At 40.2% G+C, this 18,987-nt stretch overlaps 1 protein-coding gene across 27 annotated transcripts in view; it reads right to left on the reverse strand.

The window, feature by feature from the left end:
* The window catches only part of NRXN1 (neurexin 1), a 1,110,010-nt gene that overhangs the window by 560,323 nt on the left and 530,700 nt on the right, over positions 1-18,987 (reverse strand). For all 27 annotated transcript variants that reach the window (XM_041755312.1, XM_041755311.1, XM_041755321.1 and 24 more), the window contains 2 exons: positions 12,295-12,676; positions 10,994-11,184 (listed from right to left, as the gene is read on the reverse strand). In XM_041755312.1, coding sequence (XP_041611246.1) covers positions 10,994-11,184; positions 12,295-12,676 — 573 coding nt within the window. The remainder of the gene's footprint in view (positions 1-10,993; positions 11,185-12,294; positions 12,677-18,987) is intronic.

The raw sequence follows: 18,987 nt of genomic DNA on the forward strand, positions 1-18,987 counted from the left end.
TCTGGAAGAGGGGCCCTGGATGAACCCACACAAGCAGCACTAAAGGGGATGAAGTAAGGGCTACACCAGGCCAGGAGTCCAAAGTTCAGGAGCATGATGTCCCTAGTCTACAAGCCATGAGGAGACAGCAATGGGAAGGGACAGAGCTGAACATGCCCCTTGTCCTGCCTATGACTGACCAAAGCAAGTGGCAGCCCCAATTTTCAGCTCTGATTAATAAGTTAGATTGGCCATCTTTAAAAATTTCGAGTAAACATCATGTTTTATATGGGTACTGGGGTGGCCCAGATGGTTAAGTGTTTGGTTTTGGCTCAGGTCATGATCCCAGGGTCCTGGGATTGAGTCCCCACTAGGGGCTCCCTGCTTACTGGGGAGTCTGCTTAGGCTTCTCTGCCTTTGATCCTCCCCCTGCTTGTGCGTGCTCACTCTCTCTCAAATAAATAAAATATTTTAAAAAATAAATCTTAAAAAAAAAAATGAAGACAGACTTCCTGACTGCAAAAAAAAAAAAACCACAATGTTTTATAATATAAAATTATTATATAGAATTGCCCTTTTTAAAAAGATTTTATTTATTTATTTATGAGAGAGGCAGAGACACAGGCAGAGGGAGAAGCAGGCTCCATGCAGGGAGCCAATGTGGGACTTGATCCCAGGACTACAGGATCATGCTCTGAGCCAAAGGCAGATGGCTCAACCACTGAACCACCCAGGTGTCCCTGATTATAGAATTGTCTTAACAGTGAGCCCAAAGATTTCCTCTAAGCCTGTATATGGTACAGATCCTCATTTTGAAGTGATGGCTTGAGGTAAATAATAAATACTATTGTTGCTTGATTATATTTGAACATCATGCTTATTTAATTTAATGATTTTACTTTAAGCCCTTAACACAGTGTCTAACACTTAGGTACTCAATAAATGACATTATTTATTAAGTTACTAATTATGACAATGATGGCACTAATGAGGGCAGTTTATATATCTCCAAACAGAGAACAAAGACAAATGCCGGGCCAGTAGATAGTTTCTCTCACAAAAACACTCGGTTTTGCATATCACCCTGTTGCTGTCTATGATTCAAACTTGTGTCCTAGCAAAAGTACACATTATCCTGTGGATGTCAAACTTTATAAATAGCAAAGTTCTGCTATGTTAGTAAATTAGTACAGGACCTTAAAGTGCTTGGAGAAGTCTTTTTACAGTCCCAGAGCTACAAAGGGAACCAATGGTGGGACATGTAAGTAGTGTGTGTAATGAAGTGAGGGTGGGCAGGAACGGTGGGGGAGCCTCATGCAGCCAGCCTGAGAATGTTAATAAGCAACCTCTAGAGAACCTGGAAAAAGTGGCCTAAATATTGTCAATGCCTGTCATATGCAGATGGGCCTTACTAGGTCCCCCTACCCCCCCCCCCCCGCCCCCACTCCCCCATAAACCTTTGAGCTTCAAGGAGCACTTTGGCTGATCCTGGGCACTGTGGTGAGAATTGAGATCTCACGTGTAAAGTATTTATACTAGTGCATGGGATGTGATAAGCCCTCAAAAGTGGTTACAATACTTATTATAACTATTCAATATTTAGTATCACCATAATTACTCTTTAGGTGAGATGTTCAACCTCCCTAAACCTTACTTTAGTTTTATCACCTGTAACTCGGAGCTTAGCACAGCAACCTCACCAGTTTGTTACAGAAATTAAAGAAATAATCTATGTAAACCTCTTAGCTAATGCTTAGCAAAGGGTACATGATGATTGAGAGAACAGTGATGTACCTTGCCTAAGGACACACATAAAATAAATAGTAGGGATGCTATTTCACCTAAATCTGTCTGACCCCAAAGCCTGTGTCCTTAATTACAATGCTATATTGCTTCTTACTTATCCTCAAGAAAAACCACAATAATTAATTGCAAAGGTCAAGAAAGGGCCCCTTTTAAGGGCAGAAACAGAAAACCACATTACTGTGGCATTAACAAGAAAGCCTGATTGACCTAATGCAGTTCCAAAGTAGTACTGAAGGTACTCTCCAGTGTGTCAAAATACCAGGTCAGCAGCAGCCCAGTGACATTAAAAATTGCTTTCCTACAAGAGTAAGGATGGCAGAAACGGATCTGCAGCATCTCTACAGTAGTGGGAGCATACCCTAAGCCCATCTAACTCTGTATAGTATATACAGTATATTCTGAATTTGAACTACGGCTCAAGAGGAATTGTTCGGGATCAAAAGGAGAAACTAGTTTTCCTCTGGCCTGCAGTAAAAGATCCAGTAAAATGCTGGATCCGCATTATTATTAAACCCTAACTAAATGGAACAACCACTGAAAGTAACAGTGATATTTACTTTTGTGATCTATAACGAACAAATGTAATATTACCCACAAGTCAACCACGGCCTCTCTATCCTTTATAGATCCAGAGGAGCCTGTTTAAATCTTTCCAATTCCACAGAGGATAAAAATCTAGCATTCTCATTCCCTTGTGTTTCCCCAAAATCCAGTGAGCCCCTGACTTATGCTTCTGGCTTTCATATCTCATGTGCAGTCTCTGAACCCAGCTCAAAAGTCTCCAAGCACAGGAAAATTTTGTCCACCCAAAATTCATTTATGAATTTAGTCATATGAACATTTTGGTGCCATGTAAAGCCCGGTTTGCTACCATCTTGATGGTTATAGCCCCCATCCTCAACTCCTGCTCCAGAACAAGGCAGACACACCACCTTGATTTTTGTCTAGGAGCTTATAGATTACCTTTCAGAGCCCTCGATGACTCCACTTATACTCCCAGTCTGTCCAAATATTTCTTCAAACAAACCCAGAGAATTCATATTTATACGGTATGGCCTCGCCTCCTACCATACCCTCATCCTGGTCATAGGAAGGACATATGTTCCAATCAATTTCCAAGAATTTGGCACTAGGACTCCTAAACTCAAGTGAGTCTCTCTCAGGTATTTGAATTGATCAGGGGTGAAAAGCCAGGTGTGAGGAGTTCTTTTTCCAATGCCTATGAAATCAGGGGAAGCCAGTGTGCAGAGAGGGAGAACAATGAGGGCTTTTTGGGGAGCCAAGTGAAAGCAAGTCACAGCCCCAGCAGAGACCAAGAGAGTGCAGATGTTGACTTGTTGCTGACATGTTTCCCAAATGCGGCTCTCATGAGGTCCAGGCTTAAACTTCCTCTTTCTTGCCCTTGGGCTCCTTGAATGATATACTTTGCATCACTTCCCCCTTTTTCCACTGAAGTTAGTCTGAATGGGTTTATGCTTTTTGTACCCCCATAGACCTCTGAGTCAAACTTTCAGAAAAAAATAAAAGAAAGAAAGAAAGAAAAGAAAGAAAGAGAAAAAGAGATTGGGCATGAAAACTCTGAAGACTCAAATATTTCTTCCATGAGTCAAGCTTGCTTGTTGGCAAACTTGCTTTCCCAGATGGGTCTGACACTGGGAACTCTTGACCAAGAAGCTCAACTTCAAATAAGACATCCCTGCTTCATCTCAGGCATTCCGAAGACAGATGAACATTGAAGGCCTAGCGATAATTAGGTGAGCCTTGTGTGCAGCACCCCACCATTAAGAACCCACTTCAGAACCTGTAGGCACTTTCTCCTCCATAGCATAAATGTCACCAGCTTTAAGAGCTCATCTTGTCTGATCACTGTCCTGTTGGGACATGGTAAATGGGCACCTTGTCTGAAAGGTGTGTGGGCACTGGATTCAGATTTCCAGGAGCCTATGTTTTCCTGTGGGAGGACTGGGAAGGCTATTTCTCCTGGAACATGACCTCCTCTCAGCTGTTCCAAGTGTACAAGCCAACAGTCTGTGGCTGTCAGAACTCAGCTAGTTTCAGGGGTGAGCAGAAATCAGCATTAGGGCTTTAAGCATCTCTATCACCTGCCCTAAAGCAATTTCAAATTGAAAGGGTTTGGGCCCTTAAAGTTGCACCAGAAATAAGAAGACAATAGGTGACCCACACACCACCACCAGTCTTCATCTTAGCTCTATGGCCAACCACATAAAGTGTCTTCTCTAATAAATCCATAAAAGTTATCAGTTTTCTTCTCAGCCTGTTGCTCCAAGCTTTTGCGTGCAGTCAACCGAGTTGCTGTAAGCAATAAAACTTGTCTTCCCAGGCCTACTGTAAAGAGTGTAAAACTGGGAATTAGAAGACCAGATCTGGAAACACTCATTATCTATATGGCAGTGCTGGCACATCTCCCCTGAGTAGCCTGAGTAAAAGAGATGACTCAGGGCAGTTTGTCTCCAAGATTACTTTGAGCTCTGAGTCCCAATGATTCTAACAGTGGGAAGGTGAACTCCAAATAACAGGTTTAGAGGGCATAGAGAAATGTAAACATTAGAAAACCTATGCCCCATGCAGAAGAGACTCCAAAACAAGTACAATGGGTGGAGGAATACAAAAGAAAATGTAATTGTTGGTAGGGAATAAAGAACTTAAACTCTGTTCTGTCATGTAAGTTGGACCAAGGCTCATAGGGGAGCAGAAGGAGGAATTTCCACACCGAAGGTCAGAGAGCAGGTCCAAGACAACCTGCGCGGGGATATATTTCACTGGGAGTGGGAGTGACACAGGGATTTTGACACACTGGCAAAGGCCTTGAAATAAAGAGACCAGATTAAGACTGATTTCTGCAAAGCCTGGGAATATAATGGAGACATCAGGAGAGAAACAATAGCTTCTTATCTCTAATTGTCTTTCAGTTCTTGTGTAGGAAACAGAGTAATAGAGTCACATCTTACTTTAACATACTCAGAGCCTGATGGTCTCTGTTCCGTACTGTGATGACTGCCTCAAAGTAGTCTCTTTCTCCCAGCCTGTGCCCATCCTCTGCATTGAAGCTGAAGGAATGACTGTAAAAATGCACAATGAACTCTACTCTCCTGCTTAAAATCCCTTAATCCCCTCCTCCTCATCATCTCTGGCATGACACTCAGGGCTCTTCTGAATAAGCACATCGTCTAGATCCCTTCTAGGAAGCTCAGAGAGTCTTCCAGCCCATGACCTCCTTCCCAGGGATCATTTTTTTTTTAAGTTTAGGTTTTATGTCAAGACAAATCTAGTTCTGTGTTTATGGCTATTTGGCCTGAGGAAGTGAGTCTAACCAAAAACAGCAGGCAAAAGCCCATAAATTTGTGTTCTAGAAAGGTCCACTCATCACTGTATTAGAACACTTGTTTGAGGGAATTTGAAAGTGAGATGAAGAGAGGGGAACAGATAAAATAGTAATGCACACTAACAAAAGCAATAGGGTGAAGCCAAGAGGCAGAAGCCAAGAGTAGGAGAAGCCAGGGAGCAGAGAGAAATCATTTAAGTGGAAGTAGACACATTCAGAGGGGATTGGCGGGGGGACTGGGAATTAGGGAGCAGTGGCTATTAATGTCCAAGGGAATACCAAGGAGGCTTGCTCTTGAGATCCCAGTATGACAATCACAGCAAAGTTCTTATTCTCTGAGTGGCTTCATTGTTCATCAGCTGAAAGCATTTCTTGTCTCTTTCTAATGGATCCTTAAAATAATCCCCTGTTAACTAAAGTGCTGTGAATAAATCTCAATTCCTTAAGAAAATTAAGAAAAAAGGTTTTATAAAGACAGCTTAACCAGCAGAACAATAGAAGTTTACTCTCTCCATAACTGGAGAGTTTCAATCCCATCTCTCCTGCTACACTCAAAGTTGGACTCTTCTCTGAAGGTTTCGAGTAAATTATCTGGGCAAGGCAAATGGGCTGAAAACACAAAGCCTGGGCATGTTTAAACATGATCAGGACACGGGGATCAAATCTGGATCACTAAAGAACGCCAGTGAGGATTTGTCAAATGGCAACATTCAAGGATAGAGAAATGTGTGTTAATATTCAGGACTGCACAGGGTAGGCGGCTGAGCGAAAGGGACTGAGATGAAAAGAACACTAATAGTTCAATCTTTGCTGAGAGACTGAATGTATCTGAAAGGACAACCCTGGATGGGTCGCCTCTGATTATGGAAACTTTTAGGGCCTTGGTAGCAGGGATAAACAATAGCAGGTGGCTGCTTTCAAAGTCAGATTTAAGGAGGAATATCAAGAAGGTTAAAAAGCAGGTAATGGTTAAAAGGAGAGAAGAGACAAGATAGGCAGACAGAGGGACTCCTTGCTCAAAGCCCAGGGGCAGGGGGGTGGGGTGGGGCAAGAATTGGGGCCCGAGAGGGAGAACAAAGGGCAGCCCTCTGCCTGGGCTGACCTAGATGTGGCCAGTGCATGATTATTCACTTCTAAGTACTTTGTTAAGTGGCCACCTGAGGGCACTGTATTCTCTACACCTAGAAATCTATTCTCCCCCCCCATCAAGTAAATTATCCTCAATTTGCTAAAGAATAAGCTTAAGTAATGCCTTACAGAAGGATACCCATGGAAGATGGAGTCCAAAAACAGTCCGTTTTGCCAATCTTTGCCCTTTTACTAGATTAATGAATAGGCAAGACTGGTCTTAATTCAAATCCCTGGGTAATGAATGGTAAGGATGAAATAAAATAACCTCACTTAAATCTATTTAGTGTTTAGGAGAAAGTCCATAAATATTAGCTCCTTCTCATACGCACACACATACAAACACACAAATTTGCCAAATACAGGAACAAGAGAAGCAACATAAGGAGGAATTACACAAACTCTTTATCTCTCTAAAGGGGGCAGGACTCAGAAGTCCCACAATGAATGTGCAGCTGTGCCAGGAAATCATTGCAGAGAGCAAATTTATGCTTCTCTTTTCATTGCATGTTGCAGCTTGTACATAATAGCCAGAGGGAATAGAACACAAACAGCTGGGAAATAAAGATGAAAGCAAAACTGTATCAGCAGGGAGAGACACAGAACCCCCTGAGAACTCGGCAGTGTCATGAAAGATAATTTGAACAAGGTCACCTGCATGGAATTCCTCTTCTCTGAGAAAGACCACTCGGTCCCTGCCCATTTCTGACCATCTCCAGGGGACTCAAGGCGGGGAATGGGATAAATGGACCCTAGTTTGCACATTTCTACACTAAATTCCTGTCTATTTGATGTCACAGAGTTGTAGATAAAAGTGTGCATTATTGTAGAGGCCTAAAGCGTATCAGATGGCTGAAAACAAAGAAATTCTGCTTTAGCACAAGAAGAGCCTGTAGAGGTTCCCCGCCCCAACCTCAGGCTTGTAAGGCAGGTTTTGTGGCCTCATGCTGCCCTCTAGTGTCTTTTGACGGTATGGTAACATCGGGAATAAAAATACTTAAAGTCGTCCTGAAGCAACCAATGTCTCTTTGACCCAGGCCTGATCAAACAAAGCAAAAATGAAATCATAAAATAAAAGCAAAACCAGGACTTGTACTAAATTCAGAAGAGAGTTAAATTTTGCTTCAACATGGACATTGCATTCTTTCAGGGTTCTGCAACTCAGGGCATCTAGATTAGGGAGAACTCTTCAAAAATACAGACACCGGCCATTTCCTGTACGGTACTGTCAAATGATTACTGCTTCAGTCTGTCTGGGGCGGGATCCAGAAACTTGCATTTCATGAGCCCCACCACATGACTCTGAAGTGGTGCAGCTGGCTGACCACACTTTGAGAAGAACTAAAGATTGTGGCAGTAACTTTAAGTAGAGGAGAGAGTAACTATGATAATTTTCTTTTAGTTCATTTTTAAAAATATTTTATTTACTTGAGAGGGAGCATGCATGAGAGAGAGCACAAGCAGGGGAGCAGCAGGGGGAGAGGAAGAAGCACCCCCCCCCCCACCAAGGACTCTCTGCAATGATTTCCTGGCACAGCTGCACATTCATTGTGGGACTTGGGAGTCCTGCCCCCTTCAGAGAGATAAAGAGTTCGTGTAATTCCTCCTTATGTTGCTTCTCTTGTTCCTGTATTTGGCAAATTTGTATGTTTGTATGTGTGTGTGTGTATGAGAAGGAGCTAATATTTATGGGCTTTCTCCTAAACACTAAATAGATTTAAGTGAGGTTATTTTATTTCATCCTTACCATTCATTACCCAGGGATTTGAATTAAGACCAGTCTTGCCTATTCATTAATCTAGTAAAAGAGCAAAGATGGGCAAAACGGACTGTTTTTGGACTCCATCTTCCATGGGTATCCTTTAAGGGGAGCCCAACGTGGGAGCCCAACCCCAGGATCCTGGGATCATGACCTGAGCCACAGGCAGATGCTTAACCAGCTGAGCCACTGAGTGCCCCTCTTTTAATTCTTTAAAGGCAAAATATATATGAAATAAAACCATCGACCAAAATAGGTCACCTTTCATTTTTCCTGTACTTAGAGCATCTGAAATCTCCGGGACCAGCCTGCCAAGCAAACAGTGCTGTTCAATTCTGAGTGAAGAGTAGATGTTCTCCTATATCAGTGAGCCCTCCCTGATTCCAGTGGGCATGCGGGTAGGAAAGAGAAAATGCCTTGTGGTTTTAATCATCCTTATGAAATCCCTTAAACATACCTTCCTCTAAAACTTTTTCTAATGCCACCAGATTTGTTTTAATGCCCTGAAGTGGCTTCAGGGTGTCCTGTTCTTCTCTGCCCTGTAAATGCCCCAAGTCAATTTGAATCATAGTACAGAAAGCTTTTCAGGACAGGAACTCTCTCTTCCTCTTCAAAAATGCACTCTCCACTCCGCACAGAGGAAGTGCTCAATAAATACTCCTCATCTGGCCGGTGCCTCTCACCACACACACCAAAAGCTGGTAATGATGGAAAAGTGTTGCCACATGACCACACTCTTTTCTTAAGCTCCTGGTCAGTGGCACACATGGCAAGAGGGCTTCGTTGGGGTTATCACTGCCATGGGATCACACATTCAATTTATAAGCCCACAGCTTTGGCTTTTAATGTTTAATTTTTAATTTCAGGAACTTGCTTTCACTTTTTGGCATAGTCTGATAAATCTGTAAACACACAGGAACTTTCCGAGGTAAAGGGAGATGGATTCACCATTATTATAGAATCTCTATTTACCTGGGAAAAAAACTTCAAATTTAAATAGTGGGTTTTTTTTTTTTAAATGGATGCACTCAGAATTCAACACTTAGTACCTTAATATTATATAAAATGCTATTTTTAATTCTCAGTTTTAGTTTTTGAATTGTGGATAGAGCCTTTCTTACATTCAGAATTACGAAACACTGAATGTTTTCATAAGAATCAGCTCTGAGGGTCACTTAGATTTGTAAAGGTCCCCTTCACCACCAGAAAGAAAGCTATGCCACAGCCTCCTGTTACCCTCACTTCCATCTCTAAATGAACAAAAAGCAAATATTTACCTCAGAAGGCAGTGTCCTAATTATCCAATGAGACATAGCCCACTGCCTTGCACTACTTCTCTATATCCTCAATGTGTCTGTGCATGTCACATACTTCAGTCAAAGATGAACTGCTTCTTTCCCAGGCACTTTAGTGTCCCATGCAGTGTCTATGGGTCTAATGACATTCATTTCTGCTTACTGAGGTCTCCCCTCCACAAACAGGACACCGTTTTGTTTTAGCTTTGGTGGCTGACATGGCCAGCACACCGAATGTCACAATCTCTCCCTTTCCCTTGACAATTATCATCTCAACCCACTGTGTGAGACACGGGGACTCACGAAATATGAAAATAAAGAAAATGTACTCCATTCACCTCAGAGAGAAGAAAGAGAAAGAGCTTTAGCCTGTTAAACAGCATTTCCTTTGAATTTCATTTTCCTTCCTGAGCTAAGCTATTAGATGTGTGGACACAAACAGGATTGCTTTGAAGTTAACAGGAGGCCCACCCTGAAAGAAGGAAGACAGCCATTATCACACATTTTAGGTGTTGGACAAATATAGTCCTGGGATTGTAAATATATTCTGCAATTACAGGACATGAAACATTTTTCTTTCTTCTTTCACCTTATTTAGAAAGAGTATTCTTCTCTGGAAAGAGTTGTCTTAGATTTCCTCTTTCCAGTTCTCTAACTTCCCTATGTATTTACGTTTTGAATAAAAGGAAAAGATCCCATCAATATAAATGAACAGTTCTCGTCAAGCAAAAATGTGACCACAATGATCCCAGAAGGGCTTTGGATACCTCAAGGTAGAGAAGCAATGGAGGGGGTGTGCATCCCCACAATGGAGGGGGTGTGAGGCTATATTTACTCCACGGAGGCAGTTGTTTTATCCCTGGGCAAGCCATTCAAAGCTCAGATTTCCTACATTCATAATAAAATTCTAATAATACCTCTTCCAATGTTTGTTGTCATGTTAAATAAGATGGGGTGTATGGATATGTTCTTAGTGAATCATCAAGGCCCATTGAAATAGAAACTTCTGTTATTTTCTCCTGTTACTGACATGTGTTCTAAGCATTTCTTGCTCACTTGAGAAATCAAGTATCAATACGGAAAGAAAAAGTCTGTTAAACTTTTTTAGCAGCTGGTGATAGAAGCATTTCTGTGTGTGTGTGTGTGTGTGTGTGTGTGTGTGTGTGTGTGTGTGTTTGTGTGTTGGGAATGGGATGGTGCAAATTCACTGCTGGAGACACAAGGGTAAAAGGCCAGGCTCAGACTCCTGTTGGTCAGAGGCTCTGAAAGTATCTAGGAAACCTCACCAAGGAAAGAAAACTAATAAGCTCTAGAAGAAACTCCTTAGGTATCTAGTCACCTTGACCCCAAATCGATTAAAAACTGTAGGGACTAAAGAAACTTGCAAACAACCTACTTGTCTTTATAATATCAAGACTAAGAACATGTTTTCTCTTTAAATTTTAATCATGCATGCATTCTAGGAGGTTGCATTTTTTTTTTAGCTATTAAAAATACATACGTTTCTGCCACATTAAAGGGGAACAGAGGCTTGTGTGTTCTATTATTAATTATGTGTCAGAAATGAAATTCTGGTCAGTCTTTGCAAATAGTAGATACACACACTCCAAAACAACGGATCTGTCGTGTGAGTGAGGCCCTTGTGGGGCCCGTTCCTGTTACTATGACTCAGTGTGCACTTACTTTTGAGGTCCAAGTTCCTGGCCCCTGCGGTGATTTGTGTTGTGATTTTCGTATCAATCTTGACAGTGTGGAGATTGCTGGTGTCCCTTGATATCATCACATTGTGCCACTGATTGTCATTGAGAGGTTTATTTGAGCTCCCTTTGATGAGGTTAGCACCATTTCCCAAATCAAACACATAATGTAAGTACCTGGGAAAAAAGCAAAGGTTGAGAAAGTGCCATCACTTTTTGAATTTTTGATGGAGTCCAACTAAATATTACAAATGGAGATCTTTTTTCATGTGGTTCCATCCTTGATAATAGTCTGAGAGTGAGTTATACAGAGGATCAGTTAACAAGAAAGTAAGAAACACTCTAATTTTAGCACAGAGGATTACTCATTATATGCGTTACAGTAAATAGTGAAAATTATTTTTAACATCCTGGTCTACATCCCACTTTATGACACTGGCAGGTAAATACCTTTCACTACTCACTCCCTATCCCCACCAAACCCTCCATTTTCTGCCAGTTTCTTGCACCTACTTTCCCTTAGTCTTGAATGCCTGTTTCTTATGTGGGAAATGTGCACTCATCCTTCAAGACTCAGTTCAGATATCCACTCCCTGCCTCATACACTTTCTTAATTTCCCTAAAGAGTCTCTTGAACCTTTGAACATGATCATCTGAGGAAACTTTTCATAATGTTTTTCTGTTATATTTATGTGTTCACCTGTTTTAGTGCCTGGTACATTCTCCAGCCCATTGTAGATATGCTCACTTAATGTTCACTGATTGAATGAATGCTTACCCAAGTCAATTACAATACATCAAAATTTCCTCACTGTTTCAAGGAAATTTTACAGAAACCTTTCCTTTTAAATTTTTCAAGGAAGTATGATGTAGAACTAAGTGTGAGTTAAATGGGATTTCTTGGAATTAAAGTAATCTGATTACTTAATATTAGATATTTAATTAGCACACATTTCTATACATTTGTAGAAACCTTTTGTAGAACTGTAGTGCGCATAGTAAGAAACCCACATCTAAAGTGTATGATTCATGGAATGCTTATCGTAATTAGAACTTGGTATTACTTGTACTTTATATATGAAAATATAGGTATTGAAAAGTCTACTGATTTCCTATTAACTTTATAAAGATAAGAAGTGATTTGAACAAATACATTATTTAAGCCATTTCCCCACACCCCTGCCCACTACCTTAGAAGCCAACACATCTGTTTAATGTAGATTTTTGGATATTGAGGTCCATTTTGCAAATATTTATTTATTTGTCATTGAACTGACATATACTCACCCTTTAACTAATTCGACCACAATAAAGTCATTTCCATCCCCACTATTATATAGAATTAGTCCATCTAGGGACGTTGTCTTGAACTGGAAAAAAAGATGCATAGAAGTGTAGGCTTGCAATGTAGCTAAGGCAACATAGCTCGATTTGGTCTTGAAGGTGACAGGGTCTGCTATGATGTTCCTGAAGCCAAATCTGGCGTTAAGCTCACAGTAATCTATATCACCATTTTTACACAAGTCAATGTATGCCATTCCATTAAATGTCAGGCTCTGCAAGTGTCCAATGAAGTTGGAGGGGACAGAAGACAGATACCGACGTTCTGTGATGATGCCAGTCTCTATGTTATGGAACTCCAGCCTTGTGTGATCGCCTGCCATTTGACCTGAAAGGGAAGAGAATGTATTATCATTATTATTTTTTTTGTATCTGAAAGAAACTCCCAAATATAGATTTCCATGAGAAACATCACATTTTAAAATACAAGGATTCAAATACCCTTTGACATTCAGTTACGTATAGTAAAAACATGGCAACGATATATTAAAAGATGAGGCTGCATACTTAATAAGACCTCCTTAGGTCAGGTTGTAATCTCTGTCCAAATTATAGCCTTAACAAAAATCACCTTCATTAGGCAAAGTTGCAGGATTTTTTAAAAGTAGGAGAAAGAAACAAAGGAAGCAAGAAATGGGGGGAGGGGAGGAAGGGAAAGAAGGAGGGAGAGGGAGAAGGAAAAGAAAAAGGAGGGAGAGAATGAAGGAAGAAAGGACAGGAGGGAGGGAGGGAAGAAGAAGGAAGGACGGAAAAGAGAGGGAAGAATTATGAGCAATGATTGTCCTAAATAATTCCATCAGCAAGTGGTACATCCCAGCTTGGTGACTATGTGCTTTTCTTTATATAAAAGGATATGTTCTTCATGAAAAAAAAAAAAAGACTATGTTTTCCTATACCCAAGAGAAAAAATGAAGGGGTGGTGACTATTCTTCCAACAATCAACAACGAAAATGTGTCTAAAGTTAAATATGCACTTTCACCTTCCTTCTTCTGTGCTGGACAATTCTCACAGTCTTTGCTAGAACTAGCCTCCCAGACACTGGAGAGTTTCTGTTGATCTCTTCTGAACCCATGCCATTTTCCTTGTACTTATGCTTTGGATGCCTGAAGTGGGCCCACTACACTAAATCAAGACATGCTCAATTTTGAGAAGATGAGTAAAATTAGCCCACATTACCATAAAACACAATCTTTTTTTAAACACCCAAGAATGAAGTTGGGTTGAAGATGTATTCGATTGACTTTTCAACTCAGCCCTCATGTCTCTGCATCCCACCAAATTCCTCTGTCAAACCCATGAAAGTCCAACCTCATCCCATCTTTACCTCTGAGATGATTACTGTACGTATCTATTCTACTGAAGGTAAAATAAATAAAGATGTGAACCTGTTTCCTAGGGTGCAACATAAAGTACTCTTATCAATGCTAGTGATTCACTCCCAGCATCTTGTTCTTGTCTAATCAAACTGTCATTTGCTTTCTTCTGAAACTCAAAAAGGTTATTTAAATTGCCATCAAGTTCTTCCAGGTGCTAGCTTCACTACTCAATCTGGCATAATTGGAAAATTTATTGAGCTTACCCTATCCCATCATCCATGATATTAATGAAAATATTAATTAGAGCCGATCCCAGGACCAGCCCCTGAAAAAAACGCACTGATCCTTCTTCCTAGGTGTAATGAAGATTGAACAACCATATTTGTGGGCCTCCCTCAACCAGTTCGACAGATTTCCATTTCTTTAGTCAAGATAGTTAAAATATTAGATGGCACTTTGAGGAAATGCCAGTAAGTGAATTATAAAAGGCATGCTTTTTCTTGTGCGAGAAAAATTGTCTACATACATAATTGATTTTGATGCTTATAAACTCATTGGTGTAAAAAACTCTCCCCTGAGCTGTACTTAATTCCATTTAATTTCCACACCTCTTTACTAGTCCTTGATCCTGGTAACAGCATTGCTGCCATCCCTTGACATGTTCTCTTTTCAGCTATTCTTTTTCTGATTCTGTCTCTACAAACTTTTTTTAATAGAAGAAAAATGACTGTAAGTAATTGTCTCTCCCCCTCCTTCCTCCTCATGATGTCTCCTTCTTGTCTGCCTGATGTAAAAATACTATTAAATCCCTCACATTTCTGGTTTCTTGCATGACATCATTTCTCTCTCCTTCTCCAGTTCTTTTGTTCAATGACCTCAAAACTATTCTGTGGGGAACTAGCAAATAAAGTGAGCCTTTAATAATTTTCAAACATCACACAAGAAACATTGAATTAATGAGGTATACAGTAGGAAGAATATAAAAAAGTTAAAAAAATATCTTGGACTTTTATACTTCCTTGTGTTTTAATTTTTTTCATTATATTAAAATTTGAGCCTTAAATCAATGAACCCATCCCAAGCCTGAAACTGTCATGTTTTTTTTTCATTAAAAGCTCCATTAGTGAACCAACAGATAATAAGGAAATACCACCCTCCAACCCCTCTCCCTCAAATTTCAAATACTTAAAATTAAATATTATCTCAACTGTCAAGTTATTGATAGCTCTGAAATAGGGAAGCACATTTTGTTTAGCAGGACTGAGAGGTTTAGTGGTAAAAATAACAAGTAATGTCTGTTTCCTTTACTCAAAGGAATATAATATGTATGCAGAGCATAAATAATAAAAAGGTAGTAAAACAGTTTGGGAGCAACCATGGCCCAGTTACAAGAAAAATCATTATGGCCCATGTTCAAGAGTCTATTCTTTCTTTAATAAGCATATATAAATCGCATTGACAGTAATGGCAGATATGCTTGCTCGCAGGGGAGAATTAGCACCTAAAAGCCATTATCCACTGACTAAGAAGACATTAACTGCAGCCTTCTAAACATTCTTTTTTCCCTCAGAATTTATTCCAGAGTTTAATCCTCTGGCAGTAATGCAGCCACGTCTACTATTAGACACATATATTGATTATGAAAAAATAAAAGACACTGAAGGAGAAAATTTTTTTTAAGGTTCCAAGCATTTAAAAAATGTTGTATCTTCTGTAGAGATTGAGTGAAAAGGGAATCTGAAATTAGCAAAATACCTCTAAGATATGGGTATACCAGATTGACAATCATCTCCAATGAGAAACCATCACCTGGATGGTGTGTTTGCACAGAAACCTAACTATGCTAATCAAAACTTTATATCCAAACAGATATAATATCAGCTGTTTTATGTTTAGTTTTGTTCAGAGTCAGGTTAAATTTCTGTTGCAGAACAAAATAACCCCAAGCTCTACATCAACTGGTTAATTCACTTAAATTTATTAAGTATGTGGTATATGTATACATGTGTCAGGTGCTATGCTAGGTAATGAAGAAAGAGTATTGGGAGGAGCAGACTTGGTTCCTGTTTTCACAGACCTCATGGTTTATTAGGGAAAGGCAGACAAAAAGAGGTAAGGAAATAATAAAATATATAGTGACAAAACAAAAAAAAATAGTTATGAATTCGATAAACAGGGAGTTGTGTTGGTAAGTATGGGATGGGGGCCTGAGTTGATATTTAAGCTAAATTTGAAGGATCAAAAAGAGAAAGACATGCTAAGAACTGGAGAAGCGGAATGGGGAGGTGAATTCCAGGAAGAAGAAACAGGTGAGGTGAAGATAGGCTCTCAGGTGTAAAAGACCTAGAGAGTGTGGCTGGAGATTCAGGAGTAAGTGAAATTAGTGGCTCACCTGAGATGGGAAGCAGAGCTATCACGGGTCAGATATCACACACAGCACCTCCTGATTACATTCATAGGTGGTTGGAAAGTTATAGTCAGGTAGAAACCACGGGTCAGTGTCTGTGTGTTCAATCTCTCTGACACAGGTATGGTAAATTTGAGACAATCTGAAGTAGGGTGGTTACAGCAGAAATGGGGGGAAAAAAGATGTATGAAATGAGATAATTTTCCAGATAGAATCTGCAGGATTTACAAATAAGGTGTAGATGACGGAGAAGAGGGAAATTGTAAGCAGAAAGAGTTAGGGGTCCCCAGCAAAAGAAAAATGAAACACAGCTTTCATGACACTAGAGAGAAGTCGTTTAGCTCTACTTGCCCAAACACACTTCTGGCAGAACTTCCTAGAAGGTGTCAGAATTACAAAGAAATGCAAAAGCCCTCAGTAGAGGGAATAAAAATTTCAAGGGAAAAAAAGGAATACAAAAACTAATAGTCTCTACCAGGTCTGGAAACAGCCTAACCATATCAGAGACAATAAATCAGTGGTAAAAACTCGCAGTGCTATTTCAAAGGCAAGCAAGATCCTGCATTCCTTATCTGAGATAAGGGCCCATGACCCTATCCAGTAGATACCAATTCTGGAGCCTGCCCATAGCCCCTTCCTTTGTCTGCCTCATTATAGTGCCACAGTCTCCATGCAAGGAGGAGCACAAGCTTCATTACCATAACTGCCGATGCATGTGGAGGCATGTTTTCTAAGTACACCTGAGCAAGCCTTTACCTGTGATGACAGAGTTCTCCTTTTTGAATATTCTCCGTAACCCCAAATAGGAGGAACACCTCTCCTCCTGTTTGGGGAGTCACAGGTTTGGAAATTATTCCTCGTGATCTCCTTCTTTGCTACAAATACAGTTTCCTTTGTGTGACAACTCTAGGTGGTGCAGTTGCCATCTGTAAGTCACCAAGGAGTGAACTCCAAGACAGGATGATGATGCCCAGCCTGCTGGCTTGAGTCACTGAACGTATGGTAAATATCGTTCAATGAAAGACACGCTAACATACACACACATGCAAAACACATAGTTCCAGATTTTTTAGACTAACTGATGAGTTGAAACCCAAGGGAACCCTACTGAGGGATCCCATATAGCCTGTAGAACTTCCCTGTACAAGTCCTAGGGAGTTTCTCCCTTCTTAAGTTTCTTTGCTGGCAACTGCTGCCCTCATCATCCTAGGTGAAGTACAGACATTCCGGAAAATGAATGGCCTATGTACTGTCCCATTTTCAATACGTATTTGACTCTAATTTAAGATGAAGTTAAATGTAGGAAAAAAAATACACGAAGAGTTTCTAGTTCTTTCCCATAACTTTTTTTTTCCTGTTTAGTGATTCCTGACTTGCTGTAAAATTTAATAAAAAAGCCCAAAGCCCAAGAATAAACAAACAAACAAAAAGACACAAAAAAACCCATTGCTTTCCTGATTGGCTTCATGTGGCCACTAAAGTGTTTGAAAAAAATTCCATTTCTAAATTTAAGCCTCAGTGGCAAGTTTCCATTGCCCACTTTGGAAACATTTTTCCATGCTATGTGAATCAAAGCTTTCTTATTCTTATGAATTGTTGGCTTTTGTGAGATCGCTCACAAAACATAATCCCCCAAATATGAATCACCTTGATGAAAATTCACCAAGTAAAGGTAAATTAATGTGAAAATAAAATTGCCCTTAGCTCTGTGCAGCAAGATGCTGGGAGCGGGAGAACAAAAGAAAAGTGAGGTGGAATACACGGGGTTCATGATGCATAATTTGGATAAATCATCAATATTTACTTGGTTTATATTCCCATTCATCTTTAAACTCTAAGAAAGAACATGCTCGTTTTTACTACTGAAAAAAAAATCAACTCCTACAGAGCAGAGGATAAAATCAAATTTCTGCTCTAAAGCCTTGGGCAATTTTGAGAAAGAGTAGATGGCAAGCTAATATACTGAAATACTAGTTTATATTTTGTTCTTCCTTCAAAAAGCTAGCCAAGTTATTCTGCCTCAGAGGGTTTTTCTTGGCAGAAAGTGGAAGCTGCTGGAAAACAATGCCTTCTCCAATCTTGGGAAGGCCTGATTTGCAAGGTTTCTCTAGAAAGGAAAATGCAGCAGAGAAAAGAATGTATTTAAGGGCTGACCAGAGATAATGGGATTGCCACTGATTAGGAGAGAGGAGAGAGAATTTGGTGGGATTTAGAAGTGCTGAGTTCCAGCATCCTGGTTTGCTAAGGGTCCAGCGTTAAGAGAGAATCGGTGAAGTACACATAAGGAGACTGGACCTGGATTGCAGCCCACAGATCCTGGCAGGAGTTGACAAAGATCCATTCTCCCACTTACCAGGGGAGCAACAGCATTCTTGTAATTCAAAGGAAAAACTTGGAAAAGTGTTTTTAGTGAGAATAAGTGCAGAGAGAAGACAAAAGGCACCTCTGAGTGATCCAAGGTGGGGAGTAGGGAGTGGAGGCAATAAAGACTATGATTAAATATCCTGTAAATCCAGAAGAAATGCATAAAGCCTTTCTGATTTAAATTTTGCTGATTTAAAATGACATAAAGACAATTAAGAAATGTTCCATTTCTTGCACACCTGAGTTGGTGGACCAAGACTCATATCATAGTTTTAATAATACAGGCTTGGAAAAAAAAAAAAAAAAAAAACCTTTTAAACAAAGCCTTAGGATATATTTGTCTTCCAAAGCTGGGAATTTTTTTTTTTTTAAGATTTTATTTATTTATTCATGAGAGACAGAGAGAGAGGCAGAGACACAGGCAGAGGGAGGGAGAGGGCTTCTGTAGGGAGCCTGATGCAGGATTCGATCCCAGGACCCCGAGACCACAACCTAAGAGAAAGGCAGATGCTCAACCACTGAGCCACCCAGGTGCCCCACCAACGCTGGGA

Source organism: Vulpes lagopus, chromosome 5 (assembly GCF_018345385.1).
Source record: "Vulpes lagopus strain Blue_001 chromosome 5, ASM1834538v1, whole genome shotgun sequence".
Classification (NCBI taxonomy): domain Eukaryota; kingdom Metazoa; phylum Chordata; class Mammalia; order Carnivora; family Canidae; genus Vulpes; species Vulpes lagopus.